Genomic DNA, 24,462 nt, shown 5'->3' with positions numbered 1-24,462 from the left:
GCTAGAGGACTCAGAATTGCCAAAACTATCCAGCTGACTAAAATATATTTAAAAAACGTAGCGCGATTTTTTCTAACACCATATTTGGAGATGCGAAACGCTAGAAACATAAATACCTAAATAGGTAATTGAGAAAAAAGAAAACAAAAAGACTATCAAGCATTATATCTATAGTTTAAATATTTATTACATTTAGACCATGACTCAACCGCCATAAAACAATATTAATATACCAACAGGTGTCTATGGTTTAAAGCCATAAACTCTCATTGCTTCCGAATTAAATGTGCTAGGAATTTTAATCTACTCTATTATACAAATTATAAGTCTGTTTGTCTATCCATAAATTACTCAAAAACTACTGAACGTATTTCGATGTTGTTTACACAGTTAAAAAGGTTCTTTTTTAGGCTTTAATTTGAAATGTATTTGGTCAAAATCGGTTCAGTAATATTGAAGTTATGAGCACTAATGTTGGCGCAATCGGATGTTGAAGTCAGTTCGTAATTTTATTGTTTCTCGTAACTTGATAGATATGATGATAATGTTTATAAGTGATGGTTTTGATACATGATTTTCCTGTTATAAAAGGATTTTTCTATGTGATAGAAGCAAAAATGTAATGTACTTACGGATTATAATGACTTCACATTATGTAAACCGCTTTGCCGCCTGTGTACCTTTGAAAAGGAGAGAAAATCATTTTACTGGTACCTATACGAAAAATATTGCTATGATTTTTTCCAAATCATGATTTCATTATTAATTTAATTAGAGAATAAGGTTTTAAAGTAAAGTAATTGGAGCTGGCTATAACGGCGTAAAAATAATTACTGACGCCATAAGGGTTAGATAATAAAAAAAGAAAAACAGATATCTAAAGGCTGTTTGACAGTATTTAAAGCACGTGTGGCCAGTAGTAAGTAGAATTAAAACAAATTGTTGGTATGTTAGTGTGTTAAAACGTAATTTTAAACAAAAATGTAGAAGCGGATTTTTTTCTTTGCAACTTATTATTAAAATATAGGTACCTAATCAGTCTTTTTGTGTTTCCTTATTAACTATAAAAACAATATTAACCCTTTTAAGCAATAGTTAAACGCAGAAATTTGTATAGGTTCAAACGTAATAGGTAGGTATGCACAAAAGATTTTACCAAAAACATCCCAATTTCCAGTCACATTTTCCTCATTTGACATCACAAATATGGCGGGCCAAGGCTGCCTAAATCACGAACTAGCGGTACTAGTACCATACTAATACTAATTAACAATCAAATCACGTTTAAAACCTCGTTTCTAATGAATTAATAATAAATCAAATACCATTTGACAAGTTTGACGTAAATTTTGGCGGGATTTTATGGATATGTCGGTTCCTGTCTGTCTGTGGTAAGAGTTCCTTCTTGTTATGGCGACGGAGAAATAAATCATTTTGACGTTTGTTGTGTTCTGGTCATGGTAAGGACATGACGTAATAAAATATAGGTACAATTTGTAAGTGAAATTATTGTTTTTATAACTTGTGCCACAACGGCTTATCACAAGGTAACTAGAAGTACCCTAATTCCTATCCTACTAATAAATGCAAAAAATAAAGGTTGCATTAGTATAATTAAATAAGCCACCCAGTAAAAAGTTGTGAGGTAACAAAATTCGAATTGAGGACCTCCTCCTTTTTTGAAGTCGGTTAAAAATGTAATATACAGTACTCGTAACTGGCGTTCCTGTATGACAACATGTATGTATGTGAATGAGGCAAGGGAAGTTTGTGAGGATCGTACCAAGTGGCGTTCCATGGTCTCTGACTACGCTCTTGGAAAGAATTGCAGAGTGCGCCAGAGGGCCATTGCGGTCGCCTGATTGTTAGAACAGTCAACCGAGAGTCCTATACATCCATACTTAATATTATAAATGTGTAACTCAATCATGCCTAAAGTACTGAACCAATTTGCATGAAATTTGGTATGAAGATATTTTGATACCCGAGAAAGGACATAGGCTACTTTTTACCCCGGGAAAATGACTATTACCATGGGAAAATTCAGATGGCGGACGATGTCGCGGGTAAAAGCTAGTAGGATATATATTCAGTTTGCTATAAAAACAACCTACTTCTTCAAGTGGTTTGGCGACACCTATAGTTCCTCGCAAGAAACTAGGGCACCAACTCAATGAATTTGATGAAATTCGGCAAAAAAATATTTCAGGCAATGTCACTTTTACATAATACTAAACTTAGAACTAGCATTTGATAGAAAAAACAATACGTAATTTTAAAGATTTCCTTTATCTAAAAAAGCAAAACTAATTTAAAATCAGATTCTAATGCCTTATAGCATGTATTTCTAGACATTCCATTGTTTAAACAATGACCAAACGACCATAGTGTACCGAGAACAACTTCTATTGTATTCTATTTTAAGGCAAAGGAAACTATTCTATGTTTCCTTGATTGTCGTTGTCTATGATCGATTCGAATAAAATCGATATTTTTATCTTTTTATAGAAGGAATTTAAAGTGCAAATGCTAGATCATGTTTATGACTTTAAAGAAAAAAGCTTTAGGGTTATTCTTTAAACTGCATTGAAATAAACGTGAGGAGTTCGATCGTTGAGGTTAAGCCACACTTGCCGAGGTTGTTTTGCGGATGGGTGACCATCTTGTACATATCGAGTTCCTCCGTGTTTCGGAGGGCACGTGAAAGTCAGGGTCCCGGCTGTCATTTTCAAAGATCTCCCCTCCCTCATTATGAAATGAGACTCTTGCCCAGCAGTGAGACAGTAATGGGTTAAACTAATTTTATTTTTTATGTATGTCATTTATGTGAATGAGACAAGGGAAGTTTGTAAAGATCGTAACTAAGTGGCTATCTTTGGTTCTTTGGCCTCTGCCTACTCTATGGGAAAAGCTCGGGAAATAAGGTATGTTCGTATGTATGGATGTGAATAAGGCAAAGGAAGTTAGTAAGGATCGTACCAAGTAGCGTTCTTAGGTCTCTGCATAGACAGAAAAAAGGTGTGATATTATCTATATATAAAAACACTTTTACTTTTCAATCGAAAGCTTAAAATATAAATCTGATATTGTACTTAAACAACAAGAGAAGTTAAATAAATAATTTAAATAACATAATAGAAGCGGATGTGACAAGTGTGAACCGATTAATATCCGACACTCTGCCGATGACTTGTGAAACAAAACAATAGAGCATAGACACTCGCGCCAAATTTCCAAACAAACGGATTGTGATTATTATCTGTGGGGTTGAGGTTTTGGTGGGAAAGGGGTTCTGTAGGTTAATAGAAATAAAAGTATTAGAGCCGGTGTAATTTCAATAGATTCTTTAATAGGTAAAAACTGTTTCTCGAATAAAATTCGAAACTGTTGAAAAGGATAGTGGCCACTGGTCGCCCGCACTAAGAATTGTTCTTGTGTCGCGACTCGCGGGGACTTTTACAAACATACAAACAGTGAACACAAAGTACAACCAGACCCGAAAATTATTTGTGGATCGCACAAATAATTGTTCCGTGTGGGAATCTACCCCACGACCTCCCGACGCAATGGTAGCGGCGTGGTGACCTAAACCACTGCGCTTAAAGCCCTTCTCCCATTACGATACGCCCGCGTGACTCTAGTCTCGGAGACTAGTCGCCACGAAGTATCTCACATACATTTGTATGGAGACTACCAATATCGTAATGTGAGAGTCTCCATACAAATGTATGTGAGATACTTCGTGGCGACTAGTCTCCGAGACTAGAGTCGCGCGGGCGTATCGTAATGGGAGAAGGGCTTTAGGCTTTTACCTCGGCAAGCCTATTCGCGATAATTCTCTGCTAAACTTAAAAAAATAATGGCGCCTAATGTCTTTAGAATCACTTTAACTAACTACACAACGGATCTCTAACATGTAAGATTAAATAATAATGTGGAAAGTGACAGAACAATATGTAAATAACATTATTTAGTGCGTGCTGCGTCATCCAACCAATTTGTACCGACCGCCATCTTGTATTGATTGTATAGAACAGGGCATCTGTGGAGACGTCGATACATAAAATCACGACTTTTTTCTTTAAGGGTGAGAGAGACTAAAGAATGCGACTTACTACGATCATTTAATTTTCAAACTTCCTTTGCTTCATTTACATCCATACATATAGAACCTACGACGCGGGCAATATAATATGTACGAGTATACATATAGATGAGTGGCCGCATTGTGCTATTAAAAAAAAGACGATAAGAAATAGACTTTACTTGTTATCTAATACGACAGTCGATTAGTCCCGACAGAAGCTTTAGCTAGGACAACTGGTACATTAGTTGGCTGCCTGATTGACCATAAGAAAATAAATAAGCCTTTTTTTATCAGTTCCTTAAAACAACTTTGCAGCAAAATAACGTACCTACTTAAAACTTTACTTCGGAGCATTTATCTATAACTTCAGACACCATATATCACAGTTACACAGTCAAACAAACAAAACGGCACTTAATTAATTTTCGCAAAATCCACCCACCCAATTTCTAAATTAACTCAAAAAATCTTAACAAATATTAGACTCCACTTCCTTTCTAAAGCATATTGAAATTGGAACGCTCATAGACAATAACGATGGTATCAATAACCGTTTAGCATACTACACAGTTTGGCAATGACGCGCCCTTTGTATTCCATGTTTAAAACTCACTCACAAATATGGCGCCTTCAATATGACATGATATTTAATCTTTCTTTAGTTTAGCAATTGTTTTATTAACTGTTTAACTTATTTCACGTTTGGCGCAATGGTTAACGTGGTCAACTCGCCGCAATAACCGTAGCGCCGCGTATGGTTAGTTCGAATCCCACCCAGACACAATATCTTTTTGTTCTGAGCCTGGTTGTCAATTTGTCTATACATATAAGTATGTATTTAGAAGTCTACAAGTATGTTTATCAGTTATATACCATACAATACCATAGTACAAGCTCTACTTAGTTTGGAATCAAATGATCGTGTGTGAGTTGTCCAATGATATTTATTAATTAAGTAGGTATTTATTATTATTTGCTTAGCAAAGTGAGGGAACTGTATGAATGCGGCTGTCAAATTTGCATCTAATTCATATTAAGGTGAGAACGGGACCAAATCTTTTTTTAGTTTAAAAATAGTTTTATTAACCGTTTTACAGATATAAGACAACTTGGTCCAACGGCGACGGAAAATATCGTGATGCAACCTTACATGTCTGAGAGTTCTTTAGAACAGATCTTGAAAGTACGCAAAGTCCCAGACTTGGCCAGCTTGTTGGACTTATTCTCATTCCGGGAGGAATCCTTTGCCCAGCAGTTGGACAATAATAGGTTAAATGTGCTTATAAGTAAATAAGTATATTGTTTTAATAACTGTCTTATTTCTATTTTATTAATAAACGTCTACTTTCCGAACGGTGAAGAAAAACGTGAGAAACGACATTACGCAACAAAGTTGCTCAAGTTCTTGAAGAAATGCAAAAGATCAAACCTGCATTTAGTCAGCGTGGTAGAATGAAAGCTGCCTGGATGGCCTTATTCTTCTGTCATTGATTCAGAAGTCCTGATTCAGATCCTGTGGAGGGAAAGATAGATTGAATAACTTAATAATAAATATGTTGACCGCATAAATATTTGCATTGCACGGTGTGGAAATCGAAGTTACGAAGTTAGCTTACAATTTGATCGGAGTTGTTATTTAAGCATGGCGCACTTAGATCTCCTAGCTACGACCTAATCTTCCTAATATTTCGATATATTTCAGCGAATTACACTACAGGTTATATGAACTTGACACTTCCGCGCCATAAAACAAAGAGCATTTAATTTTGCCTTTATACATTTTTTGGCAGATGCAGCGCAAAGTATTCAGAGTTCAGCCTAAATGATTATAATGACTGTTGGTAAATGAAGCGATAATTAGAATATTTACAAAATTAAATGAAGTTAGACAGAAAAACGATATCTTATAGAAATAATTATAATGAATAAAGCGTGCGTTACGACATCTATCGCCAAGTAGAACATGTAAAGCTTATATTTGTTCCAAATTTTACACTGCCATCTAGTATCGAATAGATATTTCCAAGGTCACATGGAGCTAGTCATAGACAATTTAATAAATCATTCATCTCAGTCTAAATATAACCTTGCACATTTACGCTGATCGGAATCTTGTTGGAATGCTTCCTACAATGGTCTATTTTAAATATGGTTGGATAATAAGCTATTAACATATTTGCGTTCGGAAGCAGTAAACTGTTTCATAGACGAACATAGTATATAATTTATTACTCTGCAATTTAGTTATGTATGAGTAGTTTTTTATTTAATCATTATAGCGTAACAGATAACATTTTAATCTGTGTATCTGTAGAAGTGGATAAGAAGAAAACCATCCATTACACAAGCGCTAAGCCTTCGACGGATATGGGTCAGAACAAGACTTCGGAACGCACAACTGCAACGACAAGAAAAAGAACAAAAATAAACACGTCAGCTGTCAAAATTTGTTGTGTCATGTCGGTGTAATATTTTTGTTGGAAACCAAACACAGTGAAATCGTCTCAAATAGATAAAATATACACTGAAAGTTTCTAATTTTGCTGTTAAACTGCAGCGGCTGAACAACAACAATGCATTGGTTCGGGGGTAGTATCGCCGAGGCGGTAACATTGTCTAAGCAAAGGAATGCGATTTTCGTCGTATTTGTCGAAGGTACTGTGCTAATTTTGTATTTTATACCTTAATTTAGACAAATAACGTTAAATATGTGTTTAAAAGTAGTTACAGTACTCAAAAATTTCACTTAAATATAGGTCATATTATGTCAGACTTGGAGGTTAAATGGTAATGTTTAGACGTCAAAATAAGCCCTAGTTTATGTCCCATCCTCATTATTTAGCCGCTCTATGTCTTCCGCTATCATTTATTTCATCCGCAATGCATCGTTAGAATGATGCAAAGCCGCTAAATATGCTGCAATGCGTGAATGTATAAGGATGTGTAATTAGGTTAATCCTTTGATAGTTCTAGTGACCGATTTTTTATTAATATCACCCCGGTATGCTCTAGAATAGTAAGTAGAGGTGTAGAATTTTACTCTCCATGCATACATGCATAAAATCATCCTTCATACAAACTTTCTTTACTTCATATCATCATCAGATCCATACAAACTTTCTTTACTTCATACACATCCATACATCTTGTCATACATTCTTAATTCAAAATATAATTTCTGAACAATCATCAAATGTTATATAGTGGCCTCTCTTACTTCCGCTTCGGAAAGAAGGGAACAGCACACGGCACTCCTGCCCAATTGCTTGTAACAAATCAGTCTTGTTATGTGTGTATAATGTAAAACATAGTAATTAAGTGTCCATTGTTGGTAACACTATTGAAATATTGTTGTTTAATTATACACAATGGGTAAAATAAAATGGTTAGTCATTGTTTGTATACTGACTCAGTTTTCTCACCTATTTCTTTTTCTACTTGTATTGAGTCTTCATATCAAGAATCTTTTTTTAAATTTTCTTTTTCAAAATCAATCAATGATTTTAAATTGTAATTGACACAAAAGCAATTCTTAGGGCAGGAGTTGTCTTAAAAAAACAAAATTAGATTTCCAACATAACTCCAAAAATCCACTCGTTCTACTCTTCAACACTCCCAAGAAACAACAAAACATACATGCCAAGATTCAACTTGTTATGTTCAGTAGTTGCGGTTGTGCAAAATTTGCATGGGTCTCCACCCATAATCAGAGAGATTTGGGCTTTGAGTCCACCACACTGGCCCATTTTGGGTTGGGTCTTTGCATACCTTCAATAACTCTCAGACATATGATGATTATCTATACTAATATTATGAAGCTGAAGAGTTTGTTTGTTTGTTTGAACGAGCTAATCTCAGGAACGAATGGTCCGATTTGAAAAATTCTTTAAGTGTTAGATAGCCCATTTATCGAGGACGACTATAGGCTATATATCATCACGCTACGACCAAAAGGAGCAGAGTACCAGTAAAAAATGTTACAAGAACGGGGAAACTTATGACCCATTCTCTCTTATGTGACGCAAGCGAAGTTGCGCGAGTCAGCTAGTTTCTAATACATATAACTTCGAAAAGTTTTTTTTTGGTGTGTTGCTTGGGGTTCGAACCGTCAGCCACTTAAGTGGTAGGTGTCATCTTATACCACTCGGCTATCACTGCTCTCAAGTCATATTGTGTCAAACTATTGAATAACCTAACATTTATATACTTATATCTATCTCTCTATATGTAAGTACTATGTGTATTGTATGTACTTAATAATGTATATTTATTTTCACTTATATTACCTATTACTATTGTTATTTATTTGTACACTCTTTCTTAACTCATTTTCCTTCCTCTTTTAAACACATTCATAATTATCTTATAACACCCCAAGGTAGACTGGCAGAAAATGCCCCTAGCATTTAGTCCGCCATTATACCGTGTTGTATATTAAATTTAAATGAAAATAAATAAATGTAACCCATTAATGTCCCACTGCTGGGCCGGGGTCTCCTCCCGTAATGAGGGAGGGGTTAAGCCTTGAGTCCACCACTCTGGCCAAGTGCGGGTTGGGGACTTTGCATGCCCTCAATAAAGGTATTAAACAAATTTTAGGCATGCAAAGTTTCCTCACGATGTTTTCCTTCACCGTTGGAGCATGTGACAATTATTTAAATATGTAAATAAATAAATTAACATTCTCATGTTGTCTACTATTCCACAAATATTTTCTCTCATGAATGAATCACAATTTGAAGTAACACTGACTGCAGCTGTCAATGAGTCAAGCATCACCTTGCCAAATACTACACCTGGCAAGTTGCCATGTTGCCGCATCTTTGTACGTGACGGTCGGCATTGATTGACTTTTATATTTTAATGACATTACTATTTTGTATGGAGTTTTTATTTGATTGGTTATTTTTTATACATACCTAATTTTATGTATTTTTCCATAAAGGAAGGCAGAGGCTATTTATGTAAACAAAGAGTTTTACTTAGATGAATGACTTGTTTATTGAACAATAATAAAAAATACAGTATTTTAAGAATAGGCTAAATCTTGATTAATTTGTCCTAAGTAGATAGTAATGGGGGCGAACCTTTTGCTACATTTCGGGCAGATTACCATACATCAGGGTACTATGGAGATAACTTTGATATAAATTAGAAAATTACAATAGAATTTTGAAATACTTGGATCGAACCCTGGAACTTCGTTATAGACATTCATTACACTACAGACCAATCGTAAATCTATATCTATATCTATACTTATAATAAATCAGTAGAGGGTCAAGGTCAGGTTTTTTCCTGTCTGTATGTTACGCTATCACGTAAAAACTACCGGATAGAATGCACTGAAATTTGGTATATGCATAGAATAAGTAGTGGAGCAAGTACTGGGATACTTTTTATCGCATATAATTTCATAGATTTTTAGAAAATTACAAAAAATACGTAGAAATCGTTTTGAACCTGCTTTTCCCTATGGAGACCATAGATGGCGTTGCAATCCATTTCACAACATTCGCATAGTGAACGCGGCGCGTGCCGTATCGATACCTGTTGTCGCACCAACCAATAGATGGCGTTATAGTCTGCGACAAAGCATGTTTTTCCTTATTAATTTATTTTGATGGCTTGTGTAAAAAAATACCTTTGAAACAGGCTATACATTTATTAGATTTTCAAACATAAATGTTGTATGATATATTACACAAAAATGTTGTTTTACGTGGGTCTGGTGCGGTCGAGATATCCTAGATGGCAAACCAAGTAATTTCGTTCGTTGTCGTTGTTCGCCGCAACTAGCAGATGGCGTTGTAGTTCGTAACACATAACCAAATTAAATTAATTGGTTGCATTAAGGAAATAAATTGGATAACTATGAAACAGACTATGTGGTAAGTTTAAAAAAATAAACAACGGATGATATATAAAAAATAATTACGGGTTACGCGGTTTCGGACGTATCATCGCAAGTATACATTATTACGCGTGTGAAGAGCTCCAGCGCAGATAGGTCTGCTGTACGTATAATAATATTCTGAATCCAGACGGGTAAGCAATGGTCAGTCTATAATAAGGTATTATATTTTACACTGTAAACTGGTACGGATACAGACGAGAGAGGAAAAGAAGGTTACCACAGGAAATCAGACCTGCCTGAGCCTGTGTCACATTGTGTGTCCTTCGGGTCCCTTTCGTAAATAACCATTAGATGACAAAGAGTTGTTAGCATTTTTATGTGTAGGTGTATTGAGTGCTTCGCAATTCGCGTGCTCAAACGAATAAGCAACAGTACGAAATTCACGCGAGCGGAGCCGCACGGGTCAGCTAGTTGGAAATATGGGGTCGATCGTTCAACTAAATTGAAATTTCGCACATAATTTCGGCAAGACACATAACAATATCGAACTTATAACGAAACATAGGAAGCCATACAAACTTTACCTTCAGTTATACCTTGCGTGATGTTATAAATAAAAAAATAATGTTAGAACTACTTAAGAACGGTTCACTAAGTTGAGTATTTGTTTGCAGGTGAGAACGAGCTATCAGTGGAGATGGCAGCCACCATCGACGACACAGCGGTGGTGACGCGGCTGTCGGACCAGGCCAACTTCCTTGCCGTCAAGCTCAAGAGTGGATCTACTAACTACACGCACTTCGCGCAGATCTGTATCCTTTGTAACTGGGAATCGAACTTGGATATAGCCGGTTTTGATACTTCTAAACAAGCATCGCATAACTAGTAGGAATTCGTTTTAAGATTTTTTTTATTTAATATTTACACAGACATTTTCAAATTAAAAAAGAATATAATATTTAGAATCGTATTAAGTAGGTATATATTTTAAGATTTCTCTTGTTTTATAAAATTATAAATCTTGTATTAGACCAGACTACCAATTGCTGATCATGGGGTCATGTGTGCGATTCTCGGGTCAGGTAAAGTGCTATTGTTATTTTATAATTTTAGTTTAAAATATTTCGGTAACATGCCCGATATATAGGTATATATGGCAATGACTCACCGCTATCATATAGGGCAGACATTGTTCGCGAAACTTGGGTGTACTTTAAACACCTCTACTTAATCCTTCGAATGTAACAAGCTTTATATTATGTATGAAGTCTTGTAAATCGGCTCTCGAGTTATGAAATGTTCGAAAATATGTTAAACAATTTCTACAGTTTCTCCTATACGAACTTTTCACTCCTTAACTCGATGCTCAGACCAGTTCGTGCCAGTTCCCTCGCTGTTCTTCATAGGTAGGAATGGTACGCCGCTGGAGGTGGTGTGTGCAGGAGTCCAGGCCAGCAACCTTGCTACCAGGATCGACAGGATACTGGAGGAACATCGTAAGTTATTCACTACTATCTTTTACCCGCGACTTCGTCCGCCACCTGAATTTTCCCATGGGAATGCGTCATTTTCCCGGGGTAAAAAGTAGCCTATGTCTTTTCTCGGGTATCAAAATATCTCCATACTAAATTTCATGCAAATTGGTTCAGTAGTTTAGGCGTGATTGAGTAACAGACAGACAGAGTTACTTTCGCATGTATAATATTAGTATGGATTATACTAAGTTCATAAGTAAAAGTAGCGCTCTTAATGGCCAATTATCTTTATCAGCACGGCAGAGTTAGTATATGTTGATTGTAGACGCAAAGATATTGCAAGGGAGATTTCAGGCATGCTGAGGTGCATCTGGAATGCAACCGAGAGAGAGCCAGATCCCTAGTTTAAATTGAGGATGAAGTAACAATTTAAACACGATGACGAAATTCGAAAACCAGAAAATGTATAGGATTGACTTAAACTACGCTAAACCACGTGGTCAATCGTCGTCGTTATCCTAAATTGGTAGACAATGTTACAATTTGTAGTGAAGTGTTATCACTTACAAATGTAATTAGTAACGGTAAGAAACATTCATTACCGATTTTACAGTTATTGATTGACACTGACAGCAAAATTTTTGGTTCTTATTAATGAATAAACGATTCGTCATAATGATCGCAAAAACGTAATATGTTTAGAAAAGCTTTAGGTCTATAGAAATTATTTTGGAAACATAAAATAAAAACTAACAGTTTATATAATATATATATAACCCTACATTCTATAGACTCTATCTTAAATATTTCTGATCGAAAACTTTGACTTTCAGACAAAGAAAACAAACCAATTCAGCCGTCAACCTCAGCTCAGAACATCAGAGAACAGACGGTAAACTTCTTACAGTCAGAAGCCGCGTCACCTGTAAGAGATGAGACTGAAAAGACCGAGAAGACCACTGAAAAGACCGCTGAAAAGAAACACGCTGAGAGTGAACCTGGTATGTTAGCTTATTATATTTATGGACAGCTATCGAGATGTTATTTCTGTGCTCTGCTGGCTTACACTTGACGAGACTGTATTCGAATTTTAGCGCAGTGGTTTGGGTCGCCACACCGCTACCATCTCGGGAGGTCATGGGCTCGATTCCCACACGGAACAATTATTTTTACTTTGTGTCCGTTGTTTGTATGTTTGTAAAAGTCCCCGCGACACATGATCAATTCTTAGTGCAGTTGTCTTTTTTAAAAAACAAATAAAAGACTGCTGTCCTAGAAATTTCAAATTCGATTTCCAAATTGTCAAAATGCTATTGGAGATTTCTAATTTGTTTTAAATTTCTCTCTATAGGAGTCCATGAACGTGCCTGATTTATGGCAATTAATATCCCTAAATTACATAGTAAATGGCGAAACGCGACTGTATTTCATACACCACCTTATAATATAACAAATGAAAAGTTTTTCATAACTTTAAACTGTTATTTCTAGAATCATCAGCAACTCCCGCCAAACAGGCGAAGACAGACGAGTCCCCAGACCACGAGATAGTGTGTGACGGTGGCGTGTGCGTGCGAAGACCTAAGAACAAGCCTGATGAGCCGGGACCCTCGCAGGCGCCCACGCCCACCATGCCCGTCGCTCCGGATAATACACAGGTAAGAATACAATACTTAATTATAGCCCATAGCCAGTTGCGCTCACCGGTCGGTAAACGATCTGTGGGTTAAGCAACCATTGGCGCGGTCATTCCATAGATGGGTGACCGCATAGTGGTATTTGAACTGGGCGTCTCCGTGCTTTGGAGGGCACGTTAAAAGTCGGTCCCGGTTGTTGTCTACTAAGATAACAGTCGTTAAGCCACGTCAAAGGCCTTCCGGGCGGTTGAACAACTTTGACACTAGGTTGATCACTAACCATACGACAAACAAAAATACTTAATTTCATTTTATCATATACTTAAGGCCGCTCGCGACTTCGTCCGCATGGACACCCTTCCCGTGTAAATCCCGATCCCTCGGAAACTCCGGGATAAAAAGTAGCCTATGTGTTATTCTGGGTCTTCAGCTACACCTACATACATACCAAATTCCTAAATACCATTTTAAAATGGGGGTGAAATTTTCCCAGGTTCGGGGAGATTGTCCCACATTTGGCGAGATTATTCTGAGATATGGGGTCAATTTTCCCAGGTTCGGGGAGACTTCCTAGCTAGGCGAGATTATTCTGAGATTTGAGGTCAATTTTCTCAGACTCAGGGAGATTTTCCCAAATTCGGGGAGATCCGATCCACATTCATTAGAGGAATTTCTCCCGAGATTGTCGAGACTATTGTCATATAAATAAAATTGATCTCCACTGTTGGGATAAATATTCTCCTTTCTTTCTTATTTGACATGGCTAATTGACTGTCCAAAATCAGGATGTCTGACCATTTTTTCTGTAACTTGTTTTATAATATCATTGCATATTTGATCTAATTCTACTATTATTTGCAGGGCGAAGTCCCCATGGAGTCAGAGAGTGCAGGCAGTATTGATGACAAGATGGAACGCGCTAAAGAGCTCATCGAAGCACGCAGACGAGAGAAAGCTGATAAAGAAAAGGAGGTAATTACACAAACAGCTGGTTTGACAGACAGACCCGGGTGTGAAATACGCGCCACATAACTCTATGTTTGACTGCGTCCGTGGCGCAGTGGTTAAGGTCACCACGCCGCTACCATTGCGTCGGGAGGTCGTGGGTTCGATTTCCACACGAAAAAATTATTTGTGCGATTCAAAAATAATTGTTTTGGATCTGGTTGTACTTTGTGTCCGTTGTTTGTATGTTTGTAAAAGTCTCATCGACATAAGAGGGTTTCTTAGTATGTATGTAATAATAAATAATTGTGTCTGTCTATTTCCTAGGCTGATAAACAAAAGGAAATGGATCGCCGCGCTACCGGTAAAGGAGTAGCCGAACTGAAGAGGTGGCAGGCTGATCAAGAACTCAAGCAAATACAGGTACTTACAATATATTATACTAGCAGACGAGCCCGTCTTCATCCGAGTATAGAACAATTTTATTCCACTGATTCCACTCCCATGGGAATTTTGATCCCATCGATCCCATACAAACCTTGCCCCGACAGTTACAAACATAACTTTTAAACTCTCGCGTTGCATCTTTAATGTATAATAAAATACGGGAATTAACGCAAACACGCATTTTACCTTAAAATTATTTAGTGAGAAACGTATGAGAAAAGAAAAATCCAATTTAGTTTAGTTGTTCAAAAGTCATGCGCGTACATAGGTTTAGGTGATAACCAACTATTGTATTCCGAAACACGGAGAACTTATGTATGTATAAGATGGTCACCCATCCACAGAAAAACCTCGGCAAGCGTAGCTTAACTTAAGATATCGATCCGCGCGACTGTTGTTAAATAAGCCACGAGCTCCTCTATGTATTTATCATGTCCTAAAATACATGATATACTTAGTTTCTTATATCATTGTATTTCTGTATCTCTAGAAGACTACAGGCTGCTTTTAGCCCTGCCCCCCAAAGTCTAGAGTAGCAAAGGAGGGGGTGACACAAAGGATCAGGAATGGTCGAAGTGTCAGCCAGGCATTAACTGGCACCCCCACCCCTAAGATAAGATAAGATCTCTGTAGCTCTTATATCATTGTCTTAATGTCCTACACAACTAATTGTTATAATTATGTTTTTCCCAGGAGGAGCGCAAACGCGAGAAGATGGAGAACAACTTAGCTCGTCAGCGCATCCTGGAGCAGATCGCGCAGGACCGCGCCGAGCGCCGCGCCCGCGACCTGCCCCCCGCCACCCCCACCGCGCCCGCCAACACTGCCACCGCACAGACACCACCTGCTAGTAAGCATACTATTACATACTAAAATTGTTAAAGTAACTGCACATTGCACAACTGTTTATAATAATGTTCTCCTTCCCAATATAACTACGGCGGCCAGTTTATTTAAAACCAGCCAACGGTGCAGGATTTTGTTTATAGTGGCCAATTGTGTGCAATACACAGGTACACTCTCTATTCCATCACTCTTATAATCCACAATCTCTGAAAAAATCTTAACAGAAAAGACTTTAGGGCCCGACCCAGGTTTCGAACACGAGACTGCACGGCAGTCACATACACCACCGAAAACGCCACAAAGACAGTTAACACTTTATAACGTTTTTAAATATTTATTTCACCTCTTGTAATAAGATAAAACGCCAAAATAATTTCTCTGATATATACCTAATCTTTATCAATCAGTACAGAAATTGAATTTTTAAAATAAGACCTTTATAGTGTAGAATGTTTTTAAATAATTAATATGGAATTTCCTAAAAGTTATTTGTACGCAGTTTCTTGCATACGATACATCATCCTCTATTAAATTGAAATGTAAAATTCGGAAAAAAAATACTTCCACTATACTATGTTTTAATTCCAGTATTCATCAAAAATCCTGTAATATAGTCAGACAAACTTACTTATAAACATTTACTATATAATTTAATACACATTATGTATTACAGCATCAGGCGACAGTGGTGGTCGCGCCCGCATACAGTTCAAGTTACCAGACGGCACGTCGCACACGGCGCACTTCGACGCAGAAGACACGCTCGCCAATGTGCAGAGATACGTCGCTGATAACTTGCAGGTAAGTCGCCGTTAAATAGGGAATTTATATTACATTTGGTGAGATTTTACCCTTGATTTGGGGAGATTTACCCATGAAATGGTGAAATTTTAAACATTATGGGAGAAGTTTTGGTCATTATATAAATACAGCATAATTAATATATTAAATCATATTTTTTTAGTATAACGATTTTATACCTAATGCGGGGTCAATTATTTGTTATTATTTTTTATTATTTAACGCTATATTTATGTCGACATTTGCCGACGAAAGCGTCGTTAGTACTTTCTGATTTGTCGAGTATAGCCGACCGTCGCGGACAAAGGCTTAAAAATGCATGATTTTGAGAAGTATAGCAAAAAGTGAAGTATTACTCTACTAGTAGTGCCATTGGGAGTAAACGAAGAATTCTTATTCATTTATATCAGTCTAAAGTTGGATGTATCTCATTCTGTGCTTACTAAAGCGTCAATGATTAAATTGTATTTCTGTCCCCAGTTATCCACCTCATCATTCTCGCTCTGGACGGCATTTCCCCGGCGCGAGCTGACGGAATCCACCGCCAGCCTCCGCGGGCTGCAGCTGGCGCCGTCGGCCGCGCTGCTGGTACTACCGCGACGCGCCGCGCCCACCGTGGCCACGCCGCAGCCTGTCGCCAGCATCTTTGGTGAGATACACTATAAATAATTAAATATATGATAAAATTTTACCACATTTTAGGGAGAATTTTTCCCATTTGGAGGTAATTCTCCCACATTTTGGGGTAAATTACCCATTTTAGGGTAATTTGGTTCACTTTTGGGGAGTTTTACCAACATATTTGGGGAGTTTATCGACATTTGTGGGGGATTTCACCCACGATTTCGGAAGATTTACTAGAGTCTTCAAAATGTTATTCAGTCGTAGAGATTTGGACTACAGAAAGGTAAGGGTATATCCAAATCTACGATACATATCCGGGAGATGCATCCATTTTTTTATAGATTTTGCATAAATCTTTACATATCATTATTTACTCAATGGAACATGGATTATTCAGCATAAACTTATTTGGTTATTTATATACATAATACTTCATTTTTAACAAAGATAACATCTTCGTACCTCAAAACAATACCTACTTTTAATATACAAACTAACCCAAATTATTTCTTTGCCCGCAGCATTCCTCACACAACTATTCACCTCCCTTATCCTAGAACCAACACATCAACTATACATGTGGCTTCGAACCCGGCTCTTCCCTCCCCCCGCGGCCGCCCCCCGCGCCTCCAGCCCCACCGTCCCCCCTCCCCCTCCCCCCGGCAACCTGCGACGTCGCGGCAACATCCACCGCCTGCCGAGCGACAGAACTGGCGACGACGACAATAACACATGGAACGGTAACTCAACGCAACAAATGTAATTATAAATGCATATCCAAAACTTAGCAAAACTTAATTAATTAAATGTTTTTTGCAAATAATGAGTACTTGACTCGATCAACGATAAATTATTAAACTTGTACTCGTAAAAGGTTCATCTAAAATGCTCACGCTATTTTATTTTTTCGTAAATTGAAATTGTAATTATTACAAACCGAAACATTTTATTAGGCACTCGTTTGATTCGGAAAATACGGTATCGTGTCACTACGTCGTATTTCTATACTAAAATGTGTTTTTGACATTTCTTAAAGAGTAGCTGATTTGACTGTTGTCAAATACTCGATTATAGAAAATGTAATTTATGGGAAGTTAGTACTATATAAAATTTGTAACACTATAATGGAAAGGTTTTGATACCTTTGAGAGTAAATCGACGAAATTTAATTAAAAGCAAGTTTTTGCGAATTAGGGTAAAATTTAAAACTATAATGGGAGGTCTTTACGAACTTTTGACTTGGGTCAAAACATTTAAACTTTATTAGTTATTGGTATCTTACTGGAATAACACTTATTTATTAAAATGTTTTTTGCAAATTGCAATTAACTATGGGAAATGTTATATAAGTCACGTATTTGGTACCTTAGTAAAATCTGTGTAATGTGAGGTTCTAACGAACTTGAGTGAACACCTATTAATGCAAGGCAAAATGAGGTAAACTATAATATATTGTAAAAAATAATTATTGGGATGTTATTTATACCGAACTTAAAAAATCTTTTTGGGAATTAAAGTGAATTGGTTGGTAATGAAAGGTTTTTGGTATCGTACCAGCTATGTGTTGGAAGTCCTGAGTTTGATGTCCGTTTATGTATTTAATTTGATTCTTTATTGTACTTTACGGGTTTTCTTTTAATGCAGTTATATGCTCAGCATTTCCTCATAATACCATATACCTAATATTATGCATTTTATGCCAGTTTTTTAATATATAAATGGGATGTACTAAACTGACATCAAGCTTAGGACTTATGCTCTCCGCTTTCGACACAGGGGACGTTTGATATCGCTCTCAAAGTAAACTTAAATGTATTGAGAGTGATCTTACACTTATTTAGTCAAATATACGATTTATTCTATTTTGATATCTGAGTAACCCCCGGTTTCTGAGTACATTTAGCGGTAGTTTATCTATTCAATAGCGTTTGTTATATGAGTTTAAACGCTATTGAATAGATAAACTACCGCTAAATGTACCTCAGAAACCGGAGGTTAGTATTACAGAATGTTTTTTTTAACTGACTTATATTCGGTTTCTGAAACGCATTTAGCGGTAGTTTTTGTATTCAAACTGTTATGTTTATATGAGCTTAAACTAGAATAGATAAACTACCGCTAAATGTACTTCAGAAACCGAGAGTTAAAGATACTCCTATTGAAAGAAATGTAATTTCTTAATTGTAACTAAACTGACGGATCCAAAAATTTGGTTACCGTCGTTTGACATGTTTTTGAAGGGGGCGTATTATCACGAAAGTGGGGGGGAGAGAGTTGTCAAAATAATCACATTGAAAAGTGGGAATTGACTGTTGGGAGGGAGGGATGTTGGACTTGAAATTTTAAATATTTAAGTCTTTACGGGGTATTGTGTATAAATTATAAAGTTAGTAGTATAAGGGCCGATTCAAACCAGCGAAGGATTTTTTTAGCCTGCCTCAATGGCGCAATGGTTAAGGTCGCCAGCTACCATTGCGCCGGGAGTCGTGGGTTCGATTCCCACAAGAAACAATTATTTGTTCGATCCCATCTATAAATAATTGTTTCGGGGCTGATAGTAAAGGTCGCCAGCTACCATTGCGTCTAGAGGTCGTGGGTTCGATTCCCAAAACAATTATTTGTTCGATCCCACAAATAATTGTTTCTCAATTGTACTTTGTGTCCGTTGTTTGTATGTTTGTAAAAGTCACCGGGACACAAGAGCAATTCTTAGTGCGGGAGTTGTCTTTTAAAAAATATATTCGCTGGTTTGCTTTAGCCCTAAAACTACATACTCAATTAACTCAAGAAAAATTAATTAAGTATTTTGTTAGCGTTACAATGGATATTGCATAATTACATATAACAATGTTTTAGCCATATTTTAGTGTACTCTGCAATTTATTCAAGTTTGGTTTCCATGGATAAAATAAAATTAAATAATTAATATTGTGTATTGCATTTCTGTATATCTTCAAAGTAATAACTGTTAATTTGGAAAATAATAATTGAAAATTAAAATTTCATAAAAGAAAAAAGTAAGTATACTAGTAGTGTTGCTATATTAGTATTGAGGAGGCGCCCATAGCTAGTTGCGCTCACCATTCGGTAAACGATCTGTGGGTTAAGCAAACCTTGGCGCGGTCATTCCATAGATGGGTGACCGCATAGTGGTATTTGAACTAGGCGTCTCCGTGCTTCGGAGGGCACGTTAAAAGTCGGTCCCGGTTGTTGTCAATTAAGATAACAGTCGTTAAGCCACGTCAAAAGCCTTCGGGCGGCTTGAACAACTTTGACTCTAGGTTGACCACTAACCATACGATGAGTGTGTGAGTAATGATCAATTAACAGTTTTTATTTTGAAGATAAATAAAACCAGTTTCATTGCTTTCAAATAAGTGTCGGTTAGGTTATCCAGTAGATACTTAGTTGTACATTTGATGTTACTTTATATATTAAATAAGTTAACCAACACTTATTTATGCCCGGTTTCTAAGGCACATTTAGCGATAGTTTATCTATTGAAACTGTCATGTTTATATGAGTTTAAACGCTATTGAATAGATAAACTACCGCTAAATGTACCCCAGAAACCGGGGGTTAGCCGTTGTAACTGGTAAAATCTTATGTTCAGCTGCTGTATTTATATCATATCACAATAAAAAAATTGCAAAACTTACTTATTATGATAAAATGAGCAGGCTTAGTACTAAGGTTGTATTTAAAATTTGTTTGTTTAAAATACGTTTTTATTGTACGAAACATAATCATTTATTTCTATGTATATATTGACCAATAAATATAATAAAAATAGAAAGAAACTAAATGTTTTATTAGTCTTGCAACACATCGCACTAATAATACAATAGTGTGGTAATTCAAAATTAGACTAAACACTATAACTATACCGTATTTTTAATTATTTGTAATGAATAATAATAATTTAACCCATTAATGTCCCACTACTCTGCCGTCGTCTAACTATAATGCCGTTATCTACAAAAACAATTTTGTAGATAACGGCATTTTGTTTCAAGATATTCGCGAAAAGGCGCGAGAAAAGCAATATGCAATGCTGTTTCCAGATGCTGCTAAAGATATTTCAAATCGCAGTTTCCAGATAGTTACGAAACAGCATTGCATATTTATTTTGTCGCGCCTTTTAATCGAATATCTCGAAAAATTGTTTTTGTAGATAACGGCATTATAGTTAGAGGACGGCAGTACTGGGCAAGGGTCTCCTTCCGTAATGAGGGAGGGGTTAGGCCTTGAGTCCACCACGCTGACCAAGTGCGGGTTGGGGACCTTGCATGCGCTCAATAAATATATTAAACAAATTTTAGGCATGCAAGGTTTCCTCACGATGTTTTCCTTCACCGTTGGAACAAGTGATAATTATAACTTCTATTTCATTTTTAACACAAAGAGCATTTAGTTTTTTTGTACCCATAATAGGGAGTTATAAACAAGTTATTCGTCCATTCTGATAAAAGTTGTATTTTGAGTTAAAACACTATTGTATTATTAGTGCAATATAATCGTTTCGGCATTTTCGTCCTACCCCTGGTTTCCGAGCACATTTAGCGGTAGTTTATCTATTCAATTGGGTTTTTTTATATGAGTTTAAACGCTATTGAATAGATAAACTACCGTTAAAAACTGTATATGTGTAGATGAACACGGTACAAGCCGAACAAGTGAGTCGAGTCGGTTTTGTTGTTCGATCAATATTGCCGAATCGACTATGTGTGTAGCAAGACTTACTTATGTTTGTATTACAAATTATGTTATTCGTATAGTATATATTTTATTTATTTCTCGGTTTCATTTGTATAGAAAAATACCCGTTTATTTAAAACCCCTTAAGCAATTTTACTGTCTTACTGCTAATCAAAGATCTTTTGGAATAAAGGCGGGGTTAGGCCTTGAGTCCACCACGCTGACCAAGTGCGGGTTGGGGACCTAATATTGATTTATTCATATTTTAGAAATTTCCTTATTTCTTATCCTATATAAGAAATAAGGAAATTTCTAAAAAAGGAGACTTAAAAAGGCAATTTTTACATACTTTTATTACTATCTATAACTTAATTTTCTTTCTCAATCGGAACAAATATTTGTGCGATCTACAAATAGTTGTTTCGTGTCTGGTTGTGCTTTGTGTCCAATATTTGTAAAATTGCTTCCAATGATTTTAATTAAATGGTTATTTTTCTAGTCATTATTATCAAAATTTCGTTGTAATTTATATTTGAATATTAAATATTTGTTAAATGTATTTTTTGTTTTATTTTCTGTTCTTTCTGTTATCCTGATTTTTCCACAGAATTTATTTAGATGAAATTTAGCCTGGATATGGTTGAAGACGCGAAATCGTAACTTTATGCCCGAACGTAACCCCTCGCCGTGTGTGTTTGTCTGTTCGCGATAAGCTCAAAATATACTTAACGGATTTTCATACAATTGTCACCAGTATATTAAGCTATTCCTGCGAAAGGTTTTTTATGTACAACTTCTTGACGTCTCTAACGTCCATGGAGGGTATTGTAATATAATTTTGTATACTTTAATATCCATTGGACGTTTGAGTAGTACGGACGGTAAATCTAGCGAAGTCGCGGTGGCTACTAAAGAATAAAAATGCAGTTTAAAGGTAGGTTTTTACGGCAACAGTTCCGTCAGCCTTTCTTTATTAATAGCGGAACATTGTCTGTTCCTGTTACACAGTAGATGGTAATCGAAGCGGCACTTATTAGCATAGAAGTATTCATTAATATCGACTGTCTGAGTGCGAAAGTAGTCGATTGTGTAGTTCAATTCCCGGGTCAGACAAATATATATTGGCTTAGCCTTTGTTCCAAACTATGTTGGAGTCGGCTTCCAGTCTCACCGGATGCAGCTGGATACCATTGTTTTACATGGAGCGACTGCCTATCTGACCTCCACAACCCAATATCTGGGTTATAACACGATACCTTCGGTAAGACTGGTTGTCAGACTTTCAAGCTTCTGACTACTGTTAACGACTGCCAAAGATCTTCGAAAATGACAGCCGGGACCCACAATTTAACGTGCCTTCCGAAACACGGAGAAACTCGATATGTATAAGATGGTCACCCATCCACAGAACAACCTCGGCAAGCATAGCTTAACCTCAGAGATTGATCTGCGCGGCTGTTGTCAACTAAGCCATTTGACAACAGCCGCGCACAAAGATTGTATTATTTTGGATTCGTTTGAAGAATTCAGATATGTACCTAAAGTTCGTTCATGTTATAGTAGGGGTACCTATCAAGGCTTCATCTCGATGTTTTCCTTCACCGTTGGAACAAGTGATAATTATTTCTAATTCACACATCATTTCGTGTTGCGTAGGTACATTTATTCATTGTTTTATAAGATGTATATTTTTAACTTCGGGATGAAATAATTACTACTTAATTTGTTATACTGTAGGTATGGGTACAAAATCATAAAAATAGTACTAAATTCATAAACGGCCCTTAAACAAGATGAGAATTTTAATGGTTACGAATGTTACTATATTATTATCTTTAAGTTAACTAACGTTTCGACCGACTTAAATAAAAAAAACATACAAGTAAAAATACTTACAGGACATTAAATTCACAGGCTTTCCCGTTTAATAAGGTGTCAAATGAAAATTAAACCCGTTATTTCACACCTCGGGTAAACGAACTTATCACAGAATCAATTGCATGTGCTCTGTGAAGTGTAGATGACTGAAACACGCAGGCTTATACGTACGGCACGTAGAATAGACCGTGTATCGGACATTTAGATTTCATTGATTAGATTATTTTTCTTTATTTCGTAAAAAAAATGGTTTTCATTGAGAACACTTTTCTTCTCAACTTCGTAAACTAGGTATATCACGTTATTCTTAAATTTATAATAATACCTGGCCTAATGCAGGTCATACGCGCAAGACGGATTTTGAGCTATATACTTAGGAACTAAAAAATACGCGTGTTACATGCGAGCCCTCTTTATGTGTATTAAAAAACACAGACAAAACGAGAAAATCCTCCGTTTAAGTAGGTTAAGAAAGTAATCTCACAGTTGTTAATCATACAAAAAAGTGTCATCAAATCTAAGGTAACACATAAGTAAATAATGAAAGTCAAAACGCTATACATACTTAATCAGTTCCATCATTATGCACATATTAGATAGGTAGGTACCTACTAGCTGACCCGCGTAACTTCGCTTGCGTCTCATAAGAGAGAAAGGGTCATAATTTTCCCCGTTTTGGTAACATTATTTACTAGTAGGTACTCTGCCCTTATTAGTCGTAATAAACTATCCAAAGCTAAATTATTTTTTTTAATTCGCTCCAGTAGTTCCTGGGACAAGCGCGTTCAACCAAACAAACTCTACAATTTTAAAATATTAGTATAGAAGAGACTCGCAGAGTCCCTGAAAGTCTAGATATTTAGTGCTAATTGTTTGTCTAGTCTAGATCTATCCTAAGATTGCAACATCATGTTACTCAACACACGACACGCGATGTCGATCACTACAATCTCACTTTTGTAGACTCACATGAATAACTGAATAATTGTGATCTTTACAGTGATTGACTACAATGAACGAAAGTATTTTTCAACGATATCATATCGAGTTCCTCCGTTTTTCGGAAAGCACGTTAAATTGTGGGTCCCGGCTTACTTTCAAAGATCTTTGACAGTCGTTAACAGTAGACAGAAGCTTATAAGCCTGACAACCAGTCTTGCCGAAGGA

General features: G+C 36.4%; 1 protein-coding gene across 1 annotated transcript; it reads left to right on the top strand.

Moving 5' to 3' along the window:
• The first annotated feature begins 6,508 nt into the window (after positions 1–6,508).
• LOC142984417 (UBX domain-containing protein 4) lies at positions 6,509–21,976 on the top strand. Its single transcript, XM_076131976.1, has 11 exons — positions 6,509–6,742; positions 10,619–10,756; positions 11,315–11,440; positions 12,253–12,420; positions 12,911–13,077; positions 13,918–14,028; positions 14,329–14,424; positions 15,142–15,298; positions 15,968–16,095; positions 16,576–16,744; positions 17,241–21,976. The coding sequence occupies exons 1-11, from the start codon at positions 6,661–6,663 to the stop codon at positions 17,480–17,482; spliced, it is 1,584 nt and encodes a 527-aa protein (XP_075988091.1). The 5' UTR covers positions 6,509–6,660; the 3' UTR covers positions 17,483–21,976.
• The last annotated feature ends 2,486 nt before the right edge of the window (positions 21,977–24,462 follow it).

The sequence above is a fragment of the Anticarsia gemmatalis genome, chromosome 27 (assembly GCF_050436995.1).
Source record: "Anticarsia gemmatalis isolate Benzon Research Colony breed Stoneville strain chromosome 27, ilAntGemm2 primary, whole genome shotgun sequence".
In the NCBI taxonomy this organism is placed as follows: Eukaryota; Metazoa; Arthropoda; class Insecta; order Lepidoptera; family Erebidae; genus Anticarsia; species Anticarsia gemmatalis.
The sequence above is the reverse complement of the archived record's forward strand: the minus strand, read 5'-3'. Positions and strand labels throughout refer to the sequence as shown.

What these genes read in the sequence shown, in the direction of transcription:
- LOC142984417 (XM_076131976.1), top strand. Translation starts at nt 6,661, where the DNA reads ATGCATTGGTTCGGGGGTAGTATCGCCGAGGCGGTAACATTGTCTAAG. An exon ending in TCGCTCCGGATAATACACAG is followed by an intron (nt 13,078 to 13,917) that starts GTAAGAATACAA and finishes TATTATTTGCAG; the next exon opens with GGCGAAGTCCCCATGGAGTC. An exon ending in GCCTGTCGCCAGCATCTTTG is followed by an intron (nt 16,745 to 17,240) that starts GTGAGATACACT and finishes CTTTGCCCGCAG; the next exon opens with CATTCCTCACACAACTATTC.